This window comes from Wallemia ichthyophaga (genome assembly GCF_000400465.1).
Source record: "Wallemia ichthyophaga EXF-994 unplaced genomic scaffold scaffold20, whole genome shotgun sequence".
Taxonomy (NCBI): domain Eukaryota; kingdom Fungi; phylum Basidiomycota; class Wallemiomycetes; order Wallemiales; family Wallemiaceae; genus Wallemia; species Wallemia ichthyophaga.
The window spans coordinates 21,281-47,051 of NW_008806293.1; the positions used below are offsets into that span (position 1 = coordinate 21,281).

The 25,771-nt window shown below is 44.0% G+C and overlaps 13 protein-coding genes across 13 annotated transcripts; 6 read left to right on the forward strand and 7 right to left on the reverse strand.

Moving 5' to 3' along the window:
* Nucleotides 1-23: 23 nt before the first annotated feature.
* On the reverse strand, nucleotides 24-1,700 carry J056_002338 (Chitooligosaccharidolytic beta-N-acetylglucosaminidase; the record flags this gene model as incomplete). Its single annotated transcript, XM_009271603.1, has 2 exons — nucleotides 24-210; nucleotides 262-1,700. 2 exons carry the CDS (start codon nucleotides 1,698-1,700, stop codon nucleotides 24-26), a joined length of 1,626 nt encoding a protein of 541 aa, XP_009269878.1.
* Nucleotides 1,701-1,774: 74 nt separating this feature from the next.
* J056_002339 (uncharacterized protein) lies at nucleotides 1,775-2,106 on the reverse strand (the record flags this gene model as incomplete). The annotated part of the gene is made up of 2 exons (XM_009271604.1): nucleotides 1,775-2,052; nucleotides 2,100-2,106. The coding sequence occupies 2 exons, from the start codon at nucleotides 2,104-2,106 to the stop codon at nucleotides 1,775-1,777; spliced, it is 285 nt and encodes a 94-aa protein (XP_009269879.1).
* A 348-nt stretch (nucleotides 2,107-2,454) lies between these two features.
* On the forward strand, nucleotides 2,455-5,822 carry J056_002340 (Regulator of V-ATPase in vacuolar membrane protein 1; the record flags this gene model as incomplete). Its single annotated transcript, XM_009271605.1, has 3 exons — nucleotides 2,455-3,448; nucleotides 3,498-5,138; nucleotides 5,188-5,822. The coding sequence occupies 3 exons, from the start codon at nucleotides 2,455-2,457 to the stop codon at nucleotides 5,820-5,822; spliced, it is 3,270 nt and encodes a 1,089-aa protein (XP_009269880.1).
* Nucleotides 5,823-5,873: 51 nt separating this feature from the next.
* J056_002341 (putative dynactin subunit 2) lies at nucleotides 5,874-7,277 on the reverse strand (the record flags this gene model as incomplete). The annotated part of the gene is made up of 5 exons (XM_009271606.1): nucleotides 5,874-6,392; nucleotides 6,439-6,905; nucleotides 6,952-7,093; nucleotides 7,139-7,195; nucleotides 7,239-7,277. The coding sequence occupies 5 exons, from the start codon at nucleotides 7,275-7,277 to the stop codon at nucleotides 5,874-5,876; spliced, it is 1,224 nt and encodes a 407-aa protein (XP_009269881.1).
* An 85-nt stretch (nucleotides 7,278-7,362) lies between these two features.
* On the reverse strand, nucleotides 7,363-10,306 carry J056_002342 (uncharacterized protein; the record flags this gene model as incomplete). Its single annotated transcript, XM_009271607.1, has 3 exons — nucleotides 7,363-8,088; nucleotides 8,134-10,055; nucleotides 10,105-10,306. 3 exons carry the CDS (start codon nucleotides 10,304-10,306, stop codon nucleotides 7,363-7,365), a joined length of 2,850 nt encoding a protein of 949 aa, XP_009269882.1.
* Nucleotides 10,307-10,819: 513 nt separating this feature from the next.
* Nucleotides 10,820-12,932, reverse strand: J056_002343 (UBA domain-containing protein 7; the record flags this gene model as incomplete). Its single annotated transcript, XM_009271608.1, has 2 exons — nucleotides 10,820-10,909; nucleotides 10,953-12,932. 2 exons carry the CDS (start codon nucleotides 12,930-12,932, stop codon nucleotides 10,820-10,822), a joined length of 2,070 nt encoding a protein of 689 aa, XP_009269883.1.
* A 29-nt stretch (nucleotides 12,933-12,961) lies between these two features.
* Nucleotides 12,962-17,191, forward strand: J056_002344 (Pre-mRNA-splicing factor CEF1; the record flags this gene model as incomplete). Its single annotated transcript, XM_009271609.1, has 9 exons — nucleotides 12,962-12,973; nucleotides 13,025-13,050; nucleotides 13,105-15,456; nucleotides 15,508-15,628; nucleotides 15,676-15,842; nucleotides 15,890-15,985; nucleotides 16,031-16,349; nucleotides 16,397-16,474; nucleotides 16,520-17,191. 9 exons carry the CDS (start codon nucleotides 12,962-12,964, stop codon nucleotides 17,189-17,191), a joined length of 3,843 nt encoding a protein of 1,280 aa, XP_009269884.1.
* A 1,329-nt stretch (nucleotides 17,192-18,520) lies between these two features.
* On the reverse strand, nucleotides 18,521-19,107 carry J056_002345 (uncharacterized protein; the record flags this gene model as incomplete). The annotated part of the gene is made up of 5 exons (XM_009271610.1): nucleotides 18,521-18,560; nucleotides 18,605-18,855; nucleotides 18,911-18,993; nucleotides 19,044-19,054; nucleotides 19,103-19,107. The coding sequence occupies 5 exons, from the start codon at nucleotides 19,105-19,107 to the stop codon at nucleotides 18,521-18,523; spliced, it is 390 nt and encodes a 129-aa protein (XP_009269885.1).
* Nucleotides 19,108-19,288: 181 nt separating this feature from the next.
* On the forward strand, nucleotides 19,289-19,816 carry J056_002346 (uncharacterized protein; the record flags this gene model as incomplete). Its single annotated transcript, XM_009271611.1, has 4 exons — nucleotides 19,289-19,443; nucleotides 19,493-19,503; nucleotides 19,552-19,721; nucleotides 19,769-19,816. The coding sequence occupies 4 exons, from the start codon at nucleotides 19,289-19,291 to the stop codon at nucleotides 19,814-19,816; spliced, it is 384 nt and encodes a 127-aa protein (XP_009269886.1).
* A 30-nt stretch (nucleotides 19,817-19,846) lies between these two features.
* J056_002347 (OTU domain-containing protein 3) lies at nucleotides 19,847-20,881 on the forward strand (the record flags this gene model as incomplete). The annotated part of the gene is made up of 2 exons (XM_009271612.1): nucleotides 19,847-20,359; nucleotides 20,408-20,881. 2 exons carry the CDS (start codon nucleotides 19,847-19,849, stop codon nucleotides 20,879-20,881), a joined length of 987 nt encoding a protein of 328 aa, XP_009269887.1.
* A 92-nt stretch (nucleotides 20,882-20,973) lies between these two features.
* J056_002348 (uncharacterized protein) lies at nucleotides 20,974-22,192 on the forward strand (the record flags this gene model as incomplete). The annotated part of the gene is made up of 2 exons (XM_009271613.1): nucleotides 20,974-22,071; nucleotides 22,121-22,192. The coding sequence occupies 2 exons, from the start codon at nucleotides 20,974-20,976 to the stop codon at nucleotides 22,190-22,192; spliced, it is 1,170 nt and encodes a 389-aa protein (XP_009269888.1).
* Nucleotides 22,193-22,305: 113 nt separating this feature from the next.
* Nucleotides 22,306-24,021, reverse strand: J056_002349 (Eukaryotic translation initiation factor 3 subunit D; the record flags this gene model as incomplete). Its single annotated transcript, XM_009271614.1, has 2 exons — nucleotides 22,306-22,395; nucleotides 22,450-24,021. The coding sequence occupies 2 exons, from the start codon at nucleotides 24,019-24,021 to the stop codon at nucleotides 22,306-22,308; spliced, it is 1,662 nt and encodes a 553-aa protein (XP_009269889.1).
* Nucleotides 24,022-24,066: 45 nt separating this feature from the next.
* Nucleotides 24,067-25,753, forward strand: J056_002350 (Histone deacetylase clr6; the record flags this gene model as incomplete). The annotated part of the gene is made up of 4 exons (XM_009271615.1): nucleotides 24,067-24,118; nucleotides 24,167-24,397; nucleotides 24,442-24,516; nucleotides 24,570-25,753. 4 exons carry the CDS (start codon nucleotides 24,067-24,069, stop codon nucleotides 25,751-25,753), a joined length of 1,542 nt encoding a protein of 513 aa, XP_009269890.1.
* Between the last annotated feature and the right edge of the window lie 18 nt (nucleotides 25,754-25,771).

Here is a 25,771-nt window from a genome sequence, read left to right on the forward strand (position 1 = left end):
ATAATATATACAATACAAAGCACTCAAATATCACACTTACCTGGACGTACAGCACACCACAATGGTTGGAGTGCAGCGGCATGCACGCCCCTGTCGACCAATCTGTACCTAACATCGTTCATCCTGTAGAGAGCGTCGTCGGCATTAGCAGTGCGTGTCTCTGGCGCTGGATGTGTCCAGAAAACTTCCGCACCAGCAGCAGCACGAGGCCTAAGAAATGAAGTTAGTAAGATAATAGAGAAAATAGACAACAATTCCCACCAAATAAGAGATTCGAAATTGGCAGAGTCAGCCTGCTCGGACCACAGCGTAGTCTCACCACCAGCGACTCTGTTTCTGTCGCTCTCGTTCATGTTGGCGTAAGCGTCGAACGAGTAGATCTTCTGCCATGATTTGAAAGGATCGCACCAGGAAGTACCATCGGGTGCTCCACCGAGCCAACCACCTGTACCGCAATCGAGATACATGTAGTCAGACGCGGCGTGAATAATGCCAACGCTGGATGGTTGCGATGCGAGAATTTGTGACGTAAAGTCTGCGGTGGACCAGTTAATAACAAGCGTGCCATCACTCAGCGGCATCTCATACTCGGTTGACAGCTCGTGCCAGACAACAGCAGTCTTGTTGTACTCGGAAAGCTTGTCGGTGAGCGCTGATTGGAAGGAGCGGACGAGCGGTGCCAACTCCTCAAGTGTCATATCGTAGCAAGCTGGATTGAGCTCGTCACCGCCCGTACCGAAATACTTGGATTGAGTACGTGGAAGGAGATCGTCGAGTATTGACTCTACGAATGGGATCACGTCATCGTTCTCCAAGTCTAACTGGCCGGCTGGTGGCTCAGCAGCGTATTGCGACCATGGTCGACGATCAATACAGCTGACGAGCTCAGGGTGTGACTCAGCTACCGATTGCGTGTGGCCGGGAAGATCCATTTCAATTACTACATCGACCCCTTTTGAGCGAGCATGGTTGATGATGTCGTCAACGTCTTGCTGTGTGTAGAGCATGCCTGGGTATGCGCCTTGCTCGTAGAGCTCAGGGTGAACATCGGTGACGAGTGGCCATGAGTGTTGATCAGTCATGTGCCAGTGGAAGACAGAGAGCTTAACAAAGGACATGGTATCGATGAGAGAGAGGAGGGAGTCCTTGTTGTAGTAGTTACGTGAGGTGTCCAACATAACACTGCGCCAGCCAAATTCAGGAGCGTCGTTGATGGTGATTGGGGCGTTTGTAAGGTAGTGCTTATCTTGAGAAGGGTGCTTGTAGAAGAGCTGCTGGAAAGTAGACAAAGCGCGGTGCAAACCTAAGACATTTGCAGAGGAGATAGTAGCGGTGATGTCAGATTCCATGTAAGGAATATTGAGGTAGTACGATTCATCGCGGTCGTCGATAGGCTGGTTGAAGATGTCTTGGATTGGCATATCGTTTTCAATGTTGACGTCAACAGAGGTGATTACGGGAGTGGAGTCAGTGAGTGATTCAACATCCTCGCCGCCCAAAGCGATGGAAAGTCTTCTGTGTTGGGAGCTGTGAATTTGATCGAGTGCGTTGTTTACAGTATCTTTAACATGTTCCGGAGAGTTAACATTAGGAGAAGGGCCGAGGAGTAGGAAATTATCAGCGTATTCGAAGGATTGAGGGTACGGGATAATAGCGTGAGCAAGAGAGACGAAGAGCAACAAGATTATTATACGAGACATGAGAGTTAGAAAGTGAAAAGTGTTCTAGTCTGATGAAAAAGGACATTAGACTGGAATGTGCAATGTGTAAATGATTAAATGCTCCATTCCCAATCAATATAAGTGAAGGGTATTATGCCTTCAACGCTCTCCAACTCGTAGCTCTCTTTGCTGAAATATTTGAACCTGCGTGCAACCACCCAACCTTCGGTGAACTCTGAGACGATGAAAACAAGTTCGCCGTGCTTGACGCCCAGCTCCGAATCGTTCTCCGGCTCAAAGTCGTAGAGCATACATTTTATGCAGTTGAGTGTAGAGCCATGTACACCTCGATACCTATCGTCGTCGGCGTTGTATGCAAAGTCCTTTACGTCTGCGAGTGGTTAGGACACACCGTCTAGCCATACGCACCCAACCTACTCAGCATTTGCGTCGTGTACGTCGTAATCGAGTGGATTGCACCAATTACACCTCAATGGACAACACCGACCAACTGCTCGCGTTGGAATTAAAAATAAGATTCAAAAATAACTATTTTATATTTATTTATAATGATTACTTATTATTTTTCAATTTCAACTTTATTCTACTAAATTTCAAATGGATCGGTTCCGGGGCCAGAGATTTGCTGGTTTACGCGGATAAGTTGTTTATTCAATTTGCAGACAGGATCGATGTCTTTGATTTCCTTGATAGCGATTGTCTCACTATTGCTGCCACTTTACATGCTTCGGACATTCTTCACTTCACTCACAATCACGCATACACAATCCTCATGACGCCATCTTCTGTCTCCGTGTACCAAAACTTCATTCTGTCTTCCACCGCGCCCTCAACCAACCCCCACATTCCTTCCTTGTCGCCTGATTCTTGTTATCTGGCAATGTCTCACTTGGGCTCCTCCACTGTCCTCCTCCAGCGCACGCCCTCGCTTTCCCCGTTCCAATCGCTTCCCCACCTTTCCCCAATACGCTCTCTCCAATGGCGTGACAACTCCCTCCTCATCGTCGAAACTTCTGACAACGACTTGTACGCGTACATACGATCTTCTCCCACCAAATTCGACCCATGGACTATCTACGTCTCTCCTTGCCTATTGCGCTCTTTCTGGCTCGGTCCCTCCACCACTGATCTCCTCCTCAGGCGCGCTCTATCTGACTCCAACTACCTCTTCCATCAAAACAGCCCGCTCTCCTCACTCATCGCGACTAGGCGCTACGAGAGCGTCTCTCAAATCAGCCAGTTCTCGCGCGATCTCATTCTAAACTTTTCCTCAGACGGCTACAACTTGTCCATCAACGCTATCAACGATACTTCTCACTCTACTTGTAATTACATTCGCTCCTCGCCCATCGTACAACTCAAGTTGAACGAGTATATTCCCAACGATATTACTGATATACGCCTCACCTGCAGTAGCTCTCATTCTCCCATCTATATCATAGCTCTCAGGGATGCCAATAGAGGTTTGCTGGTGGGCGTGCTCAACCCGGCTTCTATCTTTGATCCTGTCCCTGATACTAACCTTCATCCACCCATTCACTGGTTACGCAACGCTGATCACGCTCAGCACACATACGCTATCCGCTTCATCACCACTGATCCACTCGGTCAAACACTCTCGACTTACTCTCATCAAGACGGAAAACTTATTCATTGGCATGTCGTAGACACTCCCTCAAATGCCATGCATAAACTCGGAATCTTAAATAGTGTGGCTTCGCTTGATGGTCTGCAAGATGTGTACGCATCTATACACGTTCACAATGGTGTGTCACTTTTGCATTGGCATTTTACGCTTCACTCACATAGCCAAAGTATTCGCAATTGCATTTCAAGATAGAGTAGAGGTGCACAAAGATGGTAGTTTAGTCAGGTCACTTCCATTTAAGGCATCGACTGTGCTGTTTACAAGCAATTCCAAGCACCTACACGTAGTAGAGCATAATGATACATCCATGATAGTGACATGGCTTGCGTTGAGCAGCTGTGACGTCGTTCACCGCGAGACTCTGTCACCAATACTACATTCAGCAACTGTATCCACTAAGTACCTCACCAAAGCTAATATTCCTTCGTATAAGTCACGTTCGCGCCCCAAGTCAGCCGTTACTTATGATATCCATCCCCTCCTTTTAGCGGTGAATGAGGATGGTAGGGTGATCTTTGTGAAGATAGAAGATAAGTTAAGAACTCACACGTCAGACACAACATTACGCATTGAAGAATTTACAAATTCAGACCTTCTTGCGTCATGTTCACACTCTCGCCACACTGCCGTAGCAGCAAATGGCAAAGTGAGGATATACAACTATCACAATATCCTCGAGCACGAGTATGCACCAAGCCTGACCCTAAATATGGAATTTCTCAGCCTTGCCGACTACGAAGGTGGCGTGCTCCTGCTAGTTAACGAATCCAATTTGGTTCGGATTTGGGTGTCTACGCATGATGTATCGACACGCTGGATCGAGCTTACGCGTCTGACTCTGCCAGCTTATGAATCAACAGCTATTACCGCTGCTACTTTCCTCCATAATGGTACTGTTGCGCTCGTCACTAACGCCAACATACACATCCAGTCGGTGTTGCACCTTCTGTCCACTTCTCTCTCTCCTTACTTGGACGGATTTATTGGAGCGTCTGAAAAGCCTCTCCGACAGCTTTCACTTTATGAGGTCGTCGCTCTTGTTGCGGGCCCAGTCCAGGAATGGTATCCTGGTTTTATGGCTAGGTGTGTAGATCTAGGATACACTGAGATGCTCAGGGGGGCTTTGCGCAGATTAAGACGTGCAATCGTGCACCACGATATGAGCAAACTTGTCAATGCGTTTGTATTAGCTGATGAAGAGGATTGCGAGGAAGATGATGAAGATAGCAGATACCCTGTCATAGACGAGCAGTTTATAAACGCTCTTTCCACTGTCAAGGGATTCATCGGCAGTAGCGCTTATGATTCCCTCAGCAATATCATCAGGAGCATACAATTAGCATCAGATAACTGCACGAAAGCCGACGAGTATGCATGGAAAGCGGTATACTATGCCTCTCTTGCTAATCGACTCAACTCTCACATCGCATTGTTCGCGCTTCTGTCACAGAACGAGCAGCTCATCTCAGACGTACTGCCGAACGACGCAGCCACACTGCTTGCATACCCTAGCATATGGCTTCCAGACCAACATTATCAAAGTAAAATGGAGATTATTGCTAAGAAGATGTCTACTACGACGGAAGACACCATCGATCCTAGCCGCTATGCTGTCTCAGTTGTGTATTTCGCCCTCAAGAAGAAATCATCGGTACTAACTCTATGGAAATACGCTTATGGACATAAAGAGCGTGAAAATGTTGTGCGATTTCTCAGTAGAGATTTCAACGGCGATGGTGAGCAGGCCCAAGTAAACAGGGTGGCTGCTACCAAAAACGCTTACGTTCTGCTGTCTAAACGTCGTTATGGTGGGTCGTGCTTTATAGGTATACATACGTCATCTTACATAGCATATAGATTACGCTGCTGCGTTTTTTGTCCTCGCTCATAAACACGCTGATGCTACGAAAATTCTCATCAAGCACTGCACAGACTACGAGTTGGCATTGTGTGTTGCAAGGTCAAGTGGTGATAATACACTCTTTAACGCTGTCTTGAAAGATATGGCACTTTGGGCTGTTCGACATGGTGATACGGCTTTGGTTGTCGCTGCACTAATCAAACTGGACCGTAAAGTGCTGGCATCAAAATGCTTGCTTGATATGAAGAGTGCCTTGAGAGATGATTTCTTTGCTAATACAGTGCTCGGCGATCCTTGCGATTTGGATTTCGCGCTAGTCGGACTATATAACAACAGCGCCATCCCTAAAGCTTTCATTGAGGGTGAAGGCAAAGTGGCGATGAGGTGCGCTAATCAGCTTGCTAGAGATGGATGTCATGTACTCGCTGTTAAACTCTTATCTGAGTGGAAGTTTGGCGGTGTGAAGGAAAGATTGGATAATTTGGAAAGAAACACAAACACAGCTCCACAATCGCATACAAACAACTCGACTCTAACGCCCGCACAACCCAAAACTAACATCGTTGCATCCCAGCCTAAGCAGTCTTCGCAGCATGTTGATCAATTCGACATGTCAGCATTTGGATTCTAATAACTGATATAATCGTATAGCAATGCATTAAAATAAAGAAAGCTTTAGATATCACTTTGCTTCCAGCTTAGCAAACCGCTTCTGTATATCATTCATCCTTTCCATCACAGCATCAATGTTGCGCTTTGTTATCTCGTCATTTTCTTTAAGACTAGCCTCGAGCGTGCTAGTAACCTCACTAAGTGTCTTGACATTAGATGACGTCGATAGCAGTCTTGCCTTGAAATCGTCAATCTCGCCCACGACATCCGCACTGCGTCTATGGACCCCTTGTAATGTTCTTAGTCTGTCGAGCAGATGTGGAGTGAGTGGTATAAGTGGCTCAATGCGCTTGAGTGAATCGAATAGTCTGTCTATTTTCTCGCCTTGGCCATCGTCCATCTTGATGTTTGGTATAGTGTCTGAATCATCTTTGTGCCGTCTCGCTTCATGCATTTTCTCCATCTCCGTGTTGAGCAGTTTGAGACGACGAGAAATAGCGTCGAGATGGCGAGGTTGGGTCAGCAACGACATTTGCTGCTCTAGCCTGCTAATTGTTGTCACAAGCGGGGAAGGGAACGTATCACCTGCCTAGGTTGGGTTTGTGAGCGTCATAATGTATTTAATTTCTACTCACATCTGTAGACACACCAACTGTGTCAGTCCCGACGCTCTTTTCGAGTGCGCGCAGTCTTTCATCAAGAGTAAGCAAACGTGTGTCTTCAGAGAAATCTTTAGGTTGCTTAGATCGTTCTTCAGGCTGTTTAGGGTGCTCTTCACTAGTCTCTTCTGCGTGCTCACGTCCCTCCCGATCCTGAGGCACATTCTCGCGCAATTGAAGTGGAGGTGCACGTCTATTGCCAATGCTACTAATACGAGTTCTGTACTCCATCAACTGCTTTAATATTCCATCGATATCGTCATCCTGGTCACCACCGCTCACGCCGCGTTCGATATCTGCAATCTCAGCATTGATGAGATGGAGACGGTCTCGTGTATTGATTCCCTTCCAGCGCTGAGTGCTAAATTGCTCGCTCTCGTCACTATCGCCATCGCTGCCGCTGGATTCAATCACGCCTAGTCTAGCAACTGAGCCAGAAAAGTCTATTGATAGTGAGCCTGTGTGGCTTGTACTGATATTCCAGCCCACCTTGCCCTTTCACGCCATTGAATCGCCGACGCCTGAACTTACGGCTTGTGCTTTTAGCATTTGGGAGCTTCGCGGCGTCAATCGCGTCAGCGTCATTCGAAGCGTTCTGTTGAGTTTCGCGGATATCATCTTCATCTGAGAGCTGCTGTGTGTTAGAATGAGCGTTGTATAGAGCATCGTCGCGCACAGCTTGTGAAGAATGCGGCACTGGCTCTTCAGTCTCGTAAACATCTGGCGCTGTGTCCTAATACAGTTAAAAATCCATTAATAATCCGCTAGTCACCCACTATATCTGGTAAATTAGCGTATTTCGAAGATGTGCTCATCGCTGTTTACTATCAAAGACATTTGTGTTTGAGTCTCGCAACAAAATGATAATTTTCAATAATTTAAGCTTCTACATTTCACTCCTCACATATCTGCTAAACCTCCTGCTTTTACTTTGGATCTGGTTACGCGAGTAGGCGCAACGTTGCTAGCCCCGGCTCTTCTCTCAGCCGGTATGGCACTCCCGCTCGCCCTCCTAACAGATTCATTCATCCTCGCTATCTTACTCACTGGCGCTGGCATTACACTCCTACGACGTGGTTTCTTGGCTTCCTCCTCATCAGAGCTTTCTGACTTTTCACTCTCGCTCGATGACGACGACGGTTCGTCGGGGTCTGATGTTCTAACGCGTTGTACTGTTGGTCGAGGTCGTCCCTCTAAAGCAGGCGATGCTCTCGGAGAGGCCATTGGTGATTCTATCGCATACCTCGTCTTATCCTTGACAATCTCCGAGAGTGGCAGGAATGAGCTACTCGATCTACCACCTGATTGAGGCTTCTTCGATGACTTTTTCACAAGATCATCAAAGTTTATCGACAGACGTGGTGGCATTGCTATTTTGCGCGGTGGTTCTATGATGCCTCCTTCTGAATGACGCGGGCGATTATTACTTGGGATTTGTATACCGTTATTCTTAGTTTCCATGCGTTGTCGCTTTGTCTTTTGTTCATGGGCTTCGGCGTCCTCGTCGGATGTATTCTCCTCACGCGTTCTTTTGAGCGATGGTCGATTCTCCTCTTGTGTTGCTGGCTGACTGTCGGGTATAACCGTATCCTGAGATTGCTCGGGTGCCTGCATGGGGGCATTCATCTGAGTATTCATTAGCGTCTTCGTCTGCGCAGCCAAAATACGCACAAAATTATCACTCGCAGCTTGAATTTGTGTATAATCCTGTGTCTGTGATTGTTGATGTGACTGTGGCGATTCTTCTACATTCTCCTTTTCTCGCTCCCCTTCATGCACCTTTGTATTCTCCTTTTTTGGACTCTTCTGTGGTGATTCTGTATGAGTAGGTGGGTGAGGCTCGGTGTGAGCTTCACTCCGTTCAGCCTGCATCTCATTCCGCGTAGCAGCATTAGTATTATGCACTTCATCTCCAAGGAAAGTTCCCTCAGGCTGTGTTCCAAGCTGAGCCATCGACACATCGCTTCTCCTTCCACCTCTGGCACCTTGAAGCATATTTAAATCACCACCAAAACTCTGATTGGCAGTCATAGATGAATTTACCTGTGCAGAGACGGCTCTCTCAGACGCAGTTGGAGATCCTGCTGGAACTGGTTCGAGATTAGATGTAGAGTGTACAACCGGAGGTGCATTTCTTGTCATCTCTTGTTGCTGCTCCCGTTGATTATCCTCGTTAACTTCACCTTCACCTTGGCCTTCATCTTCATCTTGATAGATATCGTCAAAATTGTCATTGTTCTCTTCAGACGAGCCACGTTTATTTGCATTTGTTGATTTATTCAACTTTGTCTTCTCTCTTTCGCGGTCTTGGGTGTCATCACTCTCATAGTCGGTCATTACTTCGTCATCGTCTTTTGCACCATCAATCAACTTTTCTGTTGCTTCATCGTCCTTTTCGTCACCAAGTACTGCTTGGATACTGCGACGAGGTTGTTTGGGTACTTGGGTTGAGCTACCGAATAGCTTAGATAGGTCGAGCTCTTCGTCTTGAACTTGCCTCTCGTGTGGTAACGATGGGTGTTTAAAGGGAGATGATTGCGGTGATTGTGAGAAAGTTGGCTTAGTCGTTTGAGTGGATGGTAAGGATAGCTGTATTTCAGAAGGTTCTTCTCTTGCCACTTCTTCTGAATTTGGTTGAGGTTGTTGTTGTTGTTGCTGTGGTTGTAGTAACGGCTGTGGCTGTGACTGTGGCTGTGACTGTGGTTGTGACTGTGGTTGTGTTTGGGACTCTTGTTTAGTGTCTTGTTCCATCCCATGCTCTTGATGAGAATTTTCTTGTTTATGTGGTGTTTCAGTTGGTTGTTGTGACTTATCTACAGGGTGATCCTCATCCTCGTTAGATTGCTTCTCAGAATTTTCATACTGCTCTTGCTGTTCACTTGAATCATCAACTTGGTTTGAGGGATGTGGCTGAGCAGATGGAGGAATTTGGGAGGGAGGTAGAGATTCATGGTCCTGATCAAATTGTTCAATAGGAGAACTGTAACCTGCATCAAATTGCTTGAAAGCATCTTGATCAGTTTGAGTTTCTTCATCAGATTGCTCATTTAAGCCTTCTAGAGTTGGTGGCTGGCTGTTAGAGTATATCTTAGGAGGTGAAGATTGTAACTGATCGACGTCAGAAGGAGTGGTGACTTGTCTCTTACCTTTATCATCGCTATCGTCGCTGTTATAGATAATTGTAGAGCGCATAGCACTGAGTTGAGGAATGTCTGAGATGGATTTCAAGTTATTTTGATAGGAATTTTGATGAGATTGAAGGGAAAAGTACTCTTGAATAGTCTCCTTGACAAAAAGAGCAAAGTAATCTTCAATGGGTGGATGTGAGTCTGTGGATTTAGACATGATTGCAGATCTTGGTTGTGCGATGCGTCTTCCTTGCTTTGTGATAGGGGAAGTGGGGTCAGAGGAAAGTAAGGAGAAGGAAGGATTAGTGGATAGATGTTTCTTTGCTGTTGTTGCAGTCGTCGCCGTCGTCGCAGCGTTTGAAGTGGATTGAATTGGAGTTTGAGGGTGTTTCAAACTCAACTCAAATCTACATTTAAACTTTTGAAAGCCCCTTGAATTATTCTTTGCCGCGTTGAAATCGTCTTCTAAGTTAAGGGTGAGTGGATTATCAAGTAAATAGAAGCCAGAACTAACCATTACGAATTTGTTGAATATCTTTTCCATTTCTAGTGAGGACGAGTGAAATATCAAATAAACCCCTCAATTCAAGCTTTTTATTGATCTTGTGTAAGCAATCATCTAAGTCCGTATCCTCTAATAGCAACTTGAAGCAATTCTTATCATCAAACAGCGTAACCTGTTCAGGCAATTCATTTCCACTCTTCTTCCGTCCCATACTACCAACACGACGGTTACGTTAGAAAATGGGCCGACGGTGAGTTGCTTATAAAAATTAGTTGAACTTGAAATTTATAAGCCTCAAGTTCTATGAAATCTCTCGATGATATTCTAGACGCAAAGCTCAATTCTATCATGTAAGTCGCGTCTTCTAGTAGCGTAATAGGGATTTAACTTTTATTAGTAAATATACTATTACTAGGCATAATAAGGGTAATAAACATGCCTATAATACTCTTGTTGATAATTTAGACATCAACGATTCTAAAACGCGGTCTATCATCGATGACCTAATCAAGCACACCCTGAAATCCACAATCCCAAATAATATACACAACTCACACACCTTTTCCCTCCCTCACATTCCCCAACTATCTCAACTTCCGCGTTTGGAAGTCTCCCAATACACCCCTCACTCGTCGCGCAACCAACAAGAACGCTCTCAAATCAGCGAAATTGATTCTTTCATCTCTCAACACAACATCTAATCATTCTTTGTATGTACATTACTTTATCGATGCTTGTTGTATGCTTCATTTAGTGTTGCGAACACTCCTTGTGCTATCATTCGCTGTTCCAATGAACTAGTTTTGGTGTTTATCTGAGTATATTAGCTGTATTCGTTTCAATAACCCTCAACCCACCTTGTCTGGATGCACTTTAGACACCGTACGCATGTAAACCTTTTTCACAGATGCATCACTAACCAACTCATGCATACCAAACTTCTTCAGTCCGAGTTCTGGCCAGAGTATTGTATCTACTGATGATAGCAGTGCACGTATGTTATCCACTTTACCCGCTTTCCATTGTAGTAGTTGTGCATCAACTCCATCTTTCAGTGCATGCCTTTCTGAATCCTCCGCTGCTTCCTGTAACGATGCAGCTTTTGAACGCTCAAGTGCTGCTTTTGCGGCCTTTTCACCAGCTGCTTTGATTGTGTTGTTTTTGGTGTTGGTGTTGGTGGGTGTATTCATCCTTTTCTTCGGCTGTTGAGCTTCTTTAACCCGTCTAAGCCCTTCTATGGCTTGATTCTGTATACTTGCAAGTTTAGTTGATATGCTTATCAGCTTTTCATAATCATCTTGTGCATCTGTATGTTTTTCGTTCATTTCATAACTAGATGCACGAGATCTGTATGCTTTGGCGACTGTTTCTAACACATTAACACCATCACTAGGTTCATAATCTTGATTTACGATCGAAATTGCACTTGACGCAGCTTTAACTCCACCATCACCATCACCATTCTTCACGTGCGTAGCGGCAAGATTAGTATTGATTACAGCACAGCGTATGTGGTTGGGAGGTATAACCGACGCTGCTTGCTCATACAACTCAACAGCTTGAGCATATGATCCTAACTTGAATGCTTCATTCCCTTGAATGCGCAAAGCAGCTGATTGATCCAATGCTGCTTGTGATACAGGAGGATTCACACGTGATTTTTTTGGTTTAGGTGATGTTATCGGTGGTTTTGTCGGTGTTCTTGGTTCTGCTGCTACGGGCGTACCTGTGCGACTGCGAACGGCATGTCTCGCTGGAGATACATAGGACTTGGGTTTAAATGCATCGAGTAGACTGCCAGAAGATTGTTGTGAAGACTGTCTAGACGGTTGCTGAGAACTCTGCTCACGTTGCTCGGGCTGCTGAGATTGTTGCATCTTGGTTGGTAGAAATGAACTCTGTTGTACAGGTATATCATCATCTTTGAAACCACTAGACTCTCCTTCCTCCCAACGTCTTTTTCGTTCTTCATACTCCCGCTTCTCATTGGCTTTTCTTAAACGATCTTGATCAGATTGTTGCTGATTTACGCGCAAACGTTGATCTTCTAAAGCTTTTTGAGCCATGTTCTTCCCAACAGACCAGTAAGAAGAAGCTTTAGAGAAGAGATCGTTACCGATCGTGGAAGCTTGTTGAAGTAGTTGGTCAGATTGAGGTAATTGAGGGGAGTGTTGGGTTTGTTTAGGTGGTTGAGATTTGGGTTTGTGGGTATCAGGAGGTTCTTGTGGTGTATCAATTTGTTGATTAGCATTAGAGTGACTAATAAGGATGGTAGCTGCAGCTGAGACATCAAAATTTGCGCTTTTAAGAGCGTGATTGGCATCTAAAGCGCTAAAACCCATCTCAACGAGCTGACCGATAAGGTGAGGGGGTGGAGATGAGGATTTTTTTGGTAAAGAGTGTGTCTCAGGTGGGTGACTGTGTACAGGCTTAGCGAGATCACCGAGGATATCGAAATCGTCAGGATTATTGGAAGGGGAGTTGATTGAAAGAGACTTAGAGGAATCAAGGACGCTAAAGTCATTAAAGCCATCGACAAGGGTATCGTCACCGAGGAGGTTGTTTGAGAGGTTGTTATTAGTGGTGGTGGTGGTGGTGTTGCTACTAGTGCCAGTACTAGTACTAGTGCCACCCAAGAAATCCAAACCATTCCAATTAATATCGTGTGTCTGTTGGTTGTGCTGTGGTTGTTGCTGCGGCTGGTCCTTTAGCAACTGGTTTCCCTGCTGTTGCTGCCTTCTCTGACCGTCTAAATCGAATAAAGTTTTATCAGAATTTCCATTAAAGTCTAAAAGACCATCGAAAGCATCCGACTTTTTGTTTGAGTTTGAATTCATTTGATGGTTCCAATCAAACAGCCAGGTCAATGAGAATAATCGTGAGTTGCTTGAATTATTCAAATGAATTTAAATTTTAATAATAAATCCAGGTAAAAGGTGGTGTTTGGAAGAATACGTGGGTGTTTAAATCCCTTTGAAGTAATTCCATCTAACCCATCAACGCCCACAGCGAGGATGAAATATTAAAGGCTGCTATATCCAAGTATGGTAAGAATCAGTGGGCTAGAATATCGTCTCTCTTAGTTCGTAAAACACCAAAGCAATGTAAAGCTCGTTGGTATGAGTGGTTAGATCCTTCAATAAAGAAGACTGAGTGGTCAAAACTCGAGGATGAGAAGTTACTCCACTTGGCCAAGTTAATGCCCACTCAATGGCGTACTATTGCTCCTATCGTTGGTAGAACTGCCACTCAATGTCTCGAACGCTATCAACAACTCCTCGACGAAGCTGAACGCCAAGAGAACGTTGATCTTGGTTTATCTGGCCCTGGCGATGAAGCTGGTCCAAGTGATGACATGCGTAAACTAAAACCTGGTGAATTAGACACTGACCCAGAATCCAAACCCGCAAAACCTGATCCTATCGATATGGATGAAGATGAGAAGGAAATGCTTAGTGAAGCTCGCGCTAGACTTGCAAACACTCAAGGTAAGAAAGCTAAACGTAAAGCACGTGAACGTCAACTTGAGGAAGCTCGTCGTTTAGCTGTTCTTCAAAAGCGTCGTGAATTGAAAGCTGCAGGTGTCATTTCAAGGATACGTGAGAAGAAAAAGGGCGTTGATTACAACGCGGATATTCCTTTCGAGAAACAGCCTGCTATTGGTTTCTATGATGTTGGTGAAGAACGCGCAAAGACTTACGATTCCTCCATCGGTAAATCAAGAATGGAAGCTGAAGGTAAACGCAAATCAGATAAAGGTGATGATGATCGTCGCAAGAAGCAGAAAACTTCTAATAAAGAATCTAATGATAAATTTCAAGCTGCTCGTGAAGCTCAAATTGCCAAACTCAAAGAAGCTGACAAAATATCTGCTCGTCGTAAATTAGACCTACCAACTCCTCAAGTGGGTGAAAAGGAACTTGAAGATATCGTCAAACTTGGTCAAGCAGGTGAAAGTGCTCGTGAGCTTGTTGAGGATGGTCAAGGCTCTACTCAAGGTTTACTCAGTGACTACGACGCTCTTGGTCCTGTACAAAATCTGCGCACTCCTCGTACTGAACAAGGCGAGGATAATGTGATGAGTGAAGCACGCAATTTGAGAAACATGACAGCAAGTCAAACACCTTTACTTGGTGAGGAGAATACACCGATCCATGAGCAGAAAGGTGGTACAGGTTATGATTCGGCCACTCCACGACACGCACCAAACTTCACTCCCAACCCTCTAGCCACGCCTAGTCAAGTTGGTCCAGGAGCTACACCACTCAAAACACCTATGCGCGATACACTCTCAATCAATCGCACAGATGGTATCTCTGAAGCATTCGAAACACCCGCTGAGCGTAAATTCAGCGAAAAGTCTGAACGTGCTAGGCTGAAGATGGGTTTTAAGAGTCTACCCACACCTCAAAACAACTTCGAAATTGAAATGCCTGAAGATGAGGTGAACGAGGATGGTGATAGTGTTGCTATATCGCGTAAAGAGGATGCAGCAGAGCGTGATGCACGTATTGCAGCTGCTATTGTTGAAGAAGAGCGCAAAATAGCATCTCGACGTTCATCCGCAATCAAACTCAGTCTACCGCGTCCAATTAATGTGGATGCTGCCCAGCTTCTTGGCTCGCTAACGCTCAATGAAAAGACAGTAGATGAGATGATAGAGAATGAATATCTCAGGTTGGTAGTTCACGATGCAGTGTATTACCCACTCCCTGGATCTACACCTGCCAAAGATATTGATGAAATCACTCAGCTTCCAGATGAAGCTGTTGAAGCCGCTAAAGCGGCTGTGAATACTGAGCTTGCAGCAAGGATGGGTGTACCTGGTGCCAACGCTGATGCAGTCAAACGCAGTCTTTTAGTATCGATTGAAGGACAACTTGATGCTATACCAGCAGGTGAATTCGCTTACTCATCATCTAAGAAGGCAGTTGTCAGTGTAAATGAGCTCAGTGAGGTTGAGAAGGTCAAATATTATGAAGCCAGATTCAACAGTATCAAGGAAAGATTAACGAATGACGCGATTAAGACAGCAAAGCAGGAAAAGAAGCTTGGGGTGAAATTGGGTGGATATATTGCACGTAAGGATGTGTTATCGAAGAGATTACTTGACGCTTTCAATGCGAATGAGATTGGATCTATTGAAAGAGAGGCATTTGGTCAACTGGCACTGAATGAGCGTGAAGCTGCACCAATTCGTGTGAATAGACTCGAAAAGGAGGTCTCGTTTATGCAACAGCGTGAAGCTGAACTTCAATCAAGATATAAGGAAATGGACATGGAAAGACATCGCCGTGAGCAAATCATTGAAGGATTAGAGGAAGAGGAAGCAGAGCGTCTTAATGAAATAGCGCTAGCTGAGTGAATTGTAAAATATAAAATAAACAATTTAATCATTGATGACGTCTTTAGTGGGGTTGATTCAAAACCATCACGATCAATAATGAAGACCAACGCAGTGGTGATTTCTTTGGCACTTAGCACAGCTGCCGTAGAAGCCAATTGGTTCGATAGCAAGCCACACAGCCTTAAGGTATGCAGCCTTCTCACGCGTATTCCCAAGGCTAATTAGATTAAAAGGATTGGAATGCTGATCAACTTCAAGGCTGGCTCAAGGAAAACAAAATTAGTTTCCCTGATAACGCAAATAAGGATGATTTGCTTAGATCCGTGCACAAGAGCTGGGATACTATAGCAAACCATCAGCAACGTCTTCTTAATGACTTGAAAGACGAGACGATTGATAGGTGGGCGTGGATATTGTAGCCAACACACAGCTCACACAATTTCACAGTTGGGATGAGTCTAAAATACGCCAATACCTCCTCGAAAATGGCGTCGTTGCTCCAAGCTCAAATGTAGAAGAATTGCGCGTGTTAGTGAAGCAATTGTGCGTATTTATATAGTCATTCACTCAATAGCTTATATCACACAGAGTCACTGAAGTTCGCTCCTCTGCCTCCTCTGCATCCGCTCAAGCAACTGCCCATGCCGCGTCCGCTTACGATTCAAGCAAGGAATACGCTAAGGATCATATTCATTTCGTTCAAGATTACGTTCTTAACGAGCTCAATGACTCCAAAGACTTCATTTACTCCACTTGGAATGACAACGACTTGCGCTCTTTCCTCGAGAGAAAGGGTGTTATTCGAACTAATGTTCAAGTTAAACGCGATGATCTGCTTAAAAGTATGCGTCATTACTACGCTGCTGCCACAGACCCTGTATACGCTGCTTGGTCAGACAATTACATCGTGAGTTTCATCATGCATAAAAAAGCACCCACTAATCACTCAAGCAGAGACACTGGCTTCAGAACAATGGCGTCATCAAGTCCAAGACGGCTCAGACTCGTGACGAATTACTCAACTTGATGAAGGTTTGTTGGGATGTCAAAAGTGGTTCGCCAGCTAACCCTATACAGGACAACTACTATGACGCAAAGAGCTATGTCTACAACAGCTGGTCTGACAACCAAATTCGCAGCTGGCTAATCGACAATGGCTACCTCATGTCAAGAGAACAGAAAACACGCCAAGAACTTCTCGATCTCATCGACAAGTACTTTACTACATCCCGTAACACTGTCATATCTTCTTGGCACACAAGCGACCTCCGTCAATGGGCTATCGAGCACAACCTCATCAAGTCAGATGTACAAATTAAGCGTGAAGATTTGGAAAAGTTGGCCCACAAAAAGTACGACAAGTTAACGCAAGCTGCTTCACCATACATTGCATGGACTGATGCCAGATTGCGTGGATGGTTGAGAGCACACTCTCCAGACATGAACGCAGCCAACAAGACACGCACTGAACTTATCAGTGAGGTGAGAAAGCGCTACTCAGCAACACAGGGCTATGGTGAATCTCTCAAGGGCACTATCATGTCTTATGTTGATTTCGGTTTGCATTCTATCGATCACTTTTATGCATACCTCACTGGCACGGCTCAGTCACTCGCTGAACGCGCACAGGAAAAGGCGGAGGTGCTTGGTAAATCGGCTGACGCGGCGTCTTCCTCCGCTGCAAGCGCTGCGTCATCTGCATCTTCCTTGGTCGCTAAGGCTTCCCACTCTGCCAAACAAGAGCTTTGATCGGTTTGAAAATGAGAAGTTTTACTTACTACAATTCTTAACGACTATGATGCTAATATGATTTATTTCTGCTGTACTGTTAAAATGAATAGTCTGATAACCAATATCAATTGTGATGGATCTCGGATACGACTTGGTTTGTATATTCTATCTCACACCCGCATATCATGAAGAAGTTATTACTTTAAGCGGCTCTAAAAAGTATTTATTAGCTGGGAGACATAATTGTACTCATTTCACCACGCAAATGGCTAACTTAGTGAGGAGACAAACGCAGAAATACCATATACTGACTATTTGAGCAATTTAACAATACCGCCATTTTCTTAGCATCTTCAACATTCTATAAACATCCTCAATTTAACCCTGCGCTCAATAACCACCGAGTTGAATTTCTCGACTACCACCAATCTCATCTCAGACGGTGTTTTACGACTTTTGATGATCTCCAAATAAAAAAGCTTTGATGATAGCTCTGGATGGAGCGAATATGATTTTACCATATTTAGATCTCTGGAGTTCCTAATGGGTGCCCTGCACGCTGATCGGAAGCAATGACCCGAAATCGCTCTAAAGCACGCTACAGGATAGTTATGGAGTAACTGACGCGCTAACTCGATGTAATAAGGTCGAATCTGACTTTAAGAGGCTGGAACCGCTCAAATATTATATATATTCCGTCCTTTAAACGCGATTTCCTTTTTTTTTTTTTTCGGAAACTCAGCATCCACAGGACTTAATGTTGGCAGCAAGAAAAAGGCTTGGAAATTTTGAGTCATTGCACAATTATTCACTGCAATTAATTCAAAGAAAAGTGGGGTTCAGTCCAACTCCGAAATCAGGAGTTTGTCTCGACCAGGTGCATTCAGAGATATCAAAACATCGGGGTGTGAAGGTGATTGAGGCTGCGTTAGAATTGCAGAAGGACTTTTATTGGGAATAAATATTTTTAGATACCAAATCACACTTCCTGAAACATGCCACATTTCGCTGAAGTAGTACAGAGCACATCACTGCGATATTTACAACATCCCTGCTTTCGAATAATTCGCGAAATCAATAGCTTCGTAATGATGTTAATATTGCTCGCGTTAGCAGTAATTACAGTGCTATGACAAACACGTCATTGAGCATGCCATTCTCGGTTAGAAAGAAACTACTCGTCAGATTGTCGAGTGATGAAACAGACGTACTTATTAAATTTAACAATGCTTTAAATGTCAATTACATTATTCAAAGTAAGATTGATATACATATAAGTTAGAAAGCGTGAAGAGTTAAAGGGTGCGCGTGAAAAGGCATGCAGTGAGTAGTAAGACACATCCAACGCTACCTTCTACTCGCCCAACCATTATCTAAAGGTCTACGCCTAAGAATAAAGTCAGAAAAGCTGGTATTTGGTTTGACACCCACATAGATTGTCCACCATAACCACCACTGTGACCAGCAGTTAAAGATCCGCTATTAGGCGGAGGAGGCGGTCTGCGTTGAGCTTGACCTGGCAAATGGAGGTGTACAGAGAGATAATCACCTGGGAAGATGCGTGCATCTTCGAGTGTATCGGCGTCGTCATATTTGTCGCTATAGTTCTTCACACAGAGACTGAAACGGCCTAAATCCCTTTCTCTATGAAACATGGATTTCATATCGACGTAAATACACCTCTGTAAGTGCATTGTCAGCGATGTTTGATTTGTGATAAAAGGAAGCTTACGAGACCGTATATTGCTCGAGGATTGCGTTGGTGCTCTGGTAGAGAGTGCTGAAGAAGAAGAATGAGCTCTCTGATGGTGGTATCGCGGCTGTTTTGTGAGTGTAAGAGGTGTCTTCTTTTGAGTTTTGAGTGACTAACGTAGCCAATATCTGAATGATATGAGTTAATAATGTCAGCCTCAAGTACACCAAACTCACATCATATTCGTCCTTCGGCGGTACACCTTTATCAAAAGAGTATGCGTCGTACGGCTGAGAGGTCCTGACGAAAGTTCTAATAAGGCGCGGTCCGACAAGATTCTAATAAGCGGTGTTAGATTAAATTACTAGAAAAACAATAGACGCGCCTTCTTATCGATGTCCATTCTCTTGTAAAGTACGGTGATGGGTGATCAAGAGCTAGAAGCTATTAGACAGTCGAGGCTCCAGCAGCTCAAGCAGCAAGGTGGTGGAGGCTCTGGTGGAAAAGATCCAGAGGCAGCATCCGCCAATGATGAAGCCAAGCACATGGATTTGGCAAGGATTCTTGAACCGCAAGCGTGAGTGGATGTATGAGTTTACAATTTGGCTAAAGAAGCGCGTAAATAGAAGGGAAAGATGTGAGTATCTACGTAATAATTATTAAATTACCTCACAAGGCCTACAAGTATCGAGAATCGCACTTGTAAAACCAGAACACAGCGAGAGAATAAAGGATATGCTGATTAAAATGGCAAAATCAGGACAGATTAGATCGCAAGTGACTGAGCAGCAGCTCGTTGGGCTACTCGATCAAGTTTCTTCTGTTGTGCCATCAGCCTCTGCATCCAAAATAACGGTAAGTGAGAATTTAGCGATTTTAAGCAGCGTTAAAGAATCGTGCAGTTTAACAGGAAGCAAGTTATTGACGATGAAGATGATTTTGACTTGTAATTGATTGATAAACTTCTTTCTTCAACATTCATGGGTAACCCACGCAACGCACGCAAGTCTGGTAGAAGAACGAATAACGTCATTGATGATACCAAGGATTACGAGCGCGATCTTAAGACTCAAGTTGACAGTATGGGCTTGTACACTGTTGATACCCCGACAGATGGTAGCTGTATGTTCCACGCCATTTCTGATCAAATGTACGGCGACAACAAATTTCACTTGGAGCTGAGAAATAGCACTTGTAATTACCTTGAAGAGAACGAGGATTTGTACGCAGGTTTCATTGAGGATGATCAAACGTATAGTCAACACGTGGATAATATGCGGGACCCAACAACATATGGTGGCCATTTAGAGCTTTCTGCGCTAGCTAATATAACAAGACACTCAATTAAGGTTATACAACCCAATTTAATTTATGTCGTAACTGCAGATAACACATTACCGCCTAATCTCTACGTAGCCTATCACAATTGGGAGCATTACTCATCCGTGAGGAACAAGAAAGGTCCTCATAAAGGTCCTCCTATGGTACAAGAGGTGGGTTTAGGATTTCCCTTTATTTGGATGCGCTGAAATTGTATATAGCAAATAGGAGTGACTGAAAATGTCTCTAATTACCATAATGACCAAAATCAAGATGTCATGAATCAAGTAATGCGATGTATCCCCGCTGATCTACAAGCTATAGCACAGGAAGAGCGTATAGTGGAAATACTCGCAGACTTTGATAATAACTGGGAAAATGCCGTGGAGTACATACTTGAGTACAGAGAAGTGACTATTGATCACCTCGGCGACCGGTCAAGTAAGGCCGCCGAGATTGAGACCGACAAGGCGTCAAAGTCACCGAAGCGAGAGCTGGAAGAGAGTAGTGGGGAGGATAAGGGGGATCAGACGGTGAAAAAAACCAACAGAAGAGAAAAAAAGGCGCAGAAGAAGCAGAACAAGTCAGACAAGCGCAGAGTGACGCGTAGTATGGCACGCGAAGACAAGGAAGAAGATATACACCATGTTAATAACTCAATTGCGTCAAATACACCGCTAGAATTGAAAATATAAATTTTGTATAAATATCGTATGATGATATAATTAGCTGAATATGAAGAGACTCGCTTGGCTTTTCGCACGAACGTCGAGATATAAATAAAGCGATGGACTTTATAAAGAACTTGAAAGATATCTCGCAATCACTCGTAAATGCGCCAATAACGGGACCTGGGGAGAATGAGGACAGATCCAGTCACTCACTATCCCAGAATCATGCACCAAGTTCCGTTAAGAGCGGCAGCCGTGGCGACAAAGGCGAGAATGATGTTGCTGATAGTGCATCACCCAATAAAACTAGAAGGAAGAAATACGCTCCTGAACTTCTTGTGATTGTCAGACCACCTCCACACATATCCAACAACCCAATGAACCTCCAAATACAGCTCGTTACTCCAAAGTCTAATCGACAGTCAACTGCATCCGATGGCGATCTATCTAGATCATCTTCCATACACTCGGACCATTCCCTTGGTCAGGTCTCAAATCTAAGCCTTCACAGCACAACCTCACAGATAACTTCCGGTGGCAGAAAATTAATCCCATTGTACAATCTACAATACCACAACGTTCTCACTACTGCCATCACTGATGCAGGCACTGACGCCCGTATCGCTAGGTTCACTAAACGCGGTCTCGATATTCAAAATCTCATTAATTTGGAAACTGAGGGCGTCCTTGATGACACTTTGTCTACTACTTCTACCAAAAAGTTCTCCCTCGATAACTTGTTCAAGTTAACTAAAGACAAGGGTAGCGCTTTGGATAAAACTCCGAATCAAGAGGAGTACACATGGAATGTCAAACGCGTCATGAAAGGCAATGATGAAATCATAGAGGATGATGCCCTACGGTTTTTGTGGCAGAAAAAGACCGACAGTACCCCAACTTCCGGTGACAATTCGAGAAGATCATCCATTAGTCATTCTCAGTCATCGAGACCAAATTCAAAGCCTAATTCGAAACCTAATTCAACAATTGACACCGATATAGATAGAGAGGACGATGAGACGCCGTGGAAATTCTACGCGCTGTCCAAACACTTTGAGAGGGTTCATTTAGGTACTATCCACCCGGCACCTCATCATCCAAGGATAGTGGGACAGCTAAAAGTACCATTTCCGCTCCCAAGTGTACAATTACCAAATACCAACATCAACCTGTCTCCAGAAGACCTCAAAGATATCCTTTCATGTACTGGTTTGGTGCGTAGGCGTCTTTAGCTGTTCAACAACTTTACTAACTTAATCCTAGTGGCTTGTCATCAAAGAAGAGTTTGGCGGTCTTGATAAGCGTAGAAAAGGCGATGGGTGGAGAATAACGTAAGTTGCACATAATTACCCACACTTTTTTTCTTCACTTGAGCACACCTATCTACACTAAGGAGTCTGTTAACTAACTAATTTGATGCATTTAACTAATACGTTTAATTATGTGTTTTAATTGGCATTAAAATCGCCTTGCTTCTCTTGAGCATCTTGGTCAGTTTCGCCAAAGTCAGCTGGGACAGAGTAAAGGCGAATGATGGACTATGTGTTGTTAAAAAAAAAAAAAACGGTCATCCGTCTCAAGCTGCTACTCACTCTGTTTGGATCCTTGATGAGAATGTATTTACCTTCAGGCTGGTTCTTGACGAGATCAACAATAGTGCGAACGATGCCGAAACCATTGCTGAGTGTAATATGGAGTTGTGATGCCAAATCCTTTGGCTTATAAGACTGCACACCTACGATGACATGCTTCGATTCATCTCTAGGGTTAGCTCTGCTGATGAAACCGAACTTCATCTGGTCAGCGCCAGCGAGAATAGATTGAACAGCCCATCTAGCGAGCTTGGCAGAGTTATTTTTGAGCTCAGTAGCGACAACAGCACCTCGTTGTGAGTCGAGCTTAGTTCTCCAGTCGAGTGCACCACCTGAGCCTTGAGCTTTGTGATCAAATTCGTTGAGAGCGCGAATGGTAATTTGTGGAGTTGGAGTTGGATCCTTCTTCTTGAGATTAGGAACGTACGCATCTAGCTCTGTCCTAACTATCAAGTCCATCTTTTCAGAATCGTCGATAGCGAGATTGAATTTTCTGTACTTGTAAACATTCTTAGCAAGTGGATCAGGCTCATCACCGGAGTGGAAGGGATTAGATTCGCCGACAGGCTTTGGTTTGCCTTCCTCATTGGTTACTTGAGTTGTGTAATTGTGGTTAACATAGGTAGCTTCGAAAGAGAGACTGGCGGGGGTGTTGAGCGTCTCCTTATCATTTTCCATTGGGGGGTCAGCTGCGTTTTCGTTGACAGAAGCGAAATCGAAAGGACCACCTTCACGTTTGTCGAGGAAGATTTGGTTACCCTTGCGCACAACGACCAAATCCCATGGATAAACAGATCTAGCAGAAGTCATGAGTACAGACAAGACGCAATCAGTTGCGAAAACTTGAGCTTTATCTTGTTGAGCGAGTTTCTTTATGACGGGGTCGACAGAAGTAGAGGGATTGTAGCGTGTACGGTCTTTAATTTCGAGAGGTTTCTCATTTTTAGTATTGATTCTATCGAAAGATCTATCATAAGGATATAATTGACCGAAAGATTCAACATCTTCACCTTCATTGACATCCAAATTGAGTTTGTTGAGCCTAGGGAAGTCAATTTCAGCGATATTTTGCCATTCAGGTTCAACTTGAACGGATGCGTCACGTATTCTGTTCGGTTTATCCCAGTCTTTCCAGCCCATCTTTCTGTGAGTGCGTGGTTGTTGCTTTTGTTGAGTTTGTTGTTGTTGTTGTTGGCGTTGGTTAGTGTTTGTACGGGTAGGAGTAGGTCTAGAAGGTTGAGTACGAGATTGTTGACGTTTACCCAAAGCGACAGTTCTCTTTGCAGAGGTTTTGTTATCAACCAAGCTGAAAGACGCCTCGTCTTCGCCATGAATGTAACCGAAAGCGGTGGCAGAACCAGAGCCATATATAGATTTCTGTAAAGGTTTCAATTGCTTATTAGACTGCTTTGATTGATCATCCTTCAAATCCAAGTTAAAATCAGCGATTTGAGTTATTTTATCAAATTTTGAGTACGGGGAGAAAGGAATTTCATTGAATCTGTTGGATTTATTGTTAACTGGAGGACCAAAGTTTTCATTTGAAGATAATTTCGGTAATTTAAATTCCATTTGTTGGGTGTTGTTGCGGTTCAAGGAGCTCAGTTCAATTCACCCATGGCAGATAAAGAAAGAAAATTGAATTCTAAAGTTGCTTACTTTTACGATCGTGGGTTTAATAATCTGGGCTTTACGATACATTCTAATCCCCTCACAGCCGACGTCGGCAACTACTCTTACGGTTTTGGTCACCCAATGAAACCTCATAGGATGAGAATGGTACATAATCTCATCTTGAATTACAATTTAGATAGTAAAATGTCTTTATTAAAACCTCCGCGCGCATCTCCTGAAGAAATGACTCGATTCCACACCGACGAGTACATTGACTTCCTTCATCATGTCACTCCAGAGACTGCAACAGATTTAACTAGGAATCATGAAATCTGTTGGTCTATACGCCCCTATTATACTCCTGTTCACTCTTTTTAGTCCTCGCAGGTGAAGATTGCCCTTCTTTTGAAGGTTTGTTCGAATTTTGCTCGATTTCTGCAGGCGGTAGCATTGGTTAGTGCTTATTTACTCTTATATCCTCTTTCTAAGCTTATTTCCCTTTAAAGCCGCCGCAAATAGACTCACTTCCGGTGAATCTGACATCGCTGTCAATTGGGCAGGTGGTCTTCATCACGCTAAGAAGAGAGAAGCTTCGGGTTTCTGCTACGTTAATGATATCGTCCTCTCTATCATTGAACTCCTTCGCTATCATCAACGCGTTCTCTACATTGACATCGATATCCACCACGGTGATGGCGTTGAAGAAGCTTTTTATACAACTGATCGCGTACTCACTTGCTCTTTCCACAAATACCCTGACTACTTCCCTGGCACCGGATCAACTGATGATACTGGTATTCATAACGGTAAAAATTACTCCATCAACTTCCCTCTAAGGGACGGCATAGACGATGACTCTTATCAGTCCGTTTTCAAACCCACCATTCAACGTATTATGGAATATTACAGACCTGGTGCTGTTGTCTTGCAATGTGGTGCTGATTCTTTAGCTGGCGATAAATTAGGTGTCTTCAATCTTAGTATGAAAGGTCACGCTGAATGTGTCGACTTTGTTAAGAAGTTTGACCTTCCAATGATAGTACTCGGTGGTGGTGGTTATGCTGTTAGGAATGTGAGCAGGACGTGGACTTACGAAACTGGTTTGCTAGTAGACAAACAATTAGAAGAAGATTTGCCCTTCAACGATTATCTCGACTATTACGGCCCACGTTATAAACTTGAAGTTCCAGAAACTAATATGGAGAACCACAATACTCGGGAATACCTTGACGACATACAGCAAAAAGTTTTCGATCATCTCAATCACCTTCCCTTTGCACCATCAGTCCAGATGCGTGAGGTACCTTCAGATCCATGGACTTACAGTGATCATTCGGACGACGAATTAGATGAAAAGATCTCCAAAGCCGCTAATCAGATTAATCAGGTGTATGAAGAGCCTGAAATGGAGGAGGATGACTATCAGTCTGCTTACAAGAACAGATCAAATAGACTTAATGGCCGTAATCGTACACAAAACCTACAGCGACAGAAGAGAAAATTCTTTCAGTCTGCCGCTATATCTAGTGCTCAACAGCAGTTTACTCATAATGATAATGGCTGCGGACATTCACATCTACCCAAACCTCAACTAGACGATTTGCTCAAATTGGTAGTCGGTTCATCAGCACAGAAGAGACCGACGCCTTCACGAACACATATATACGAACAATCTCCCGAGTATTTGTAAATTATCATATGTATTATT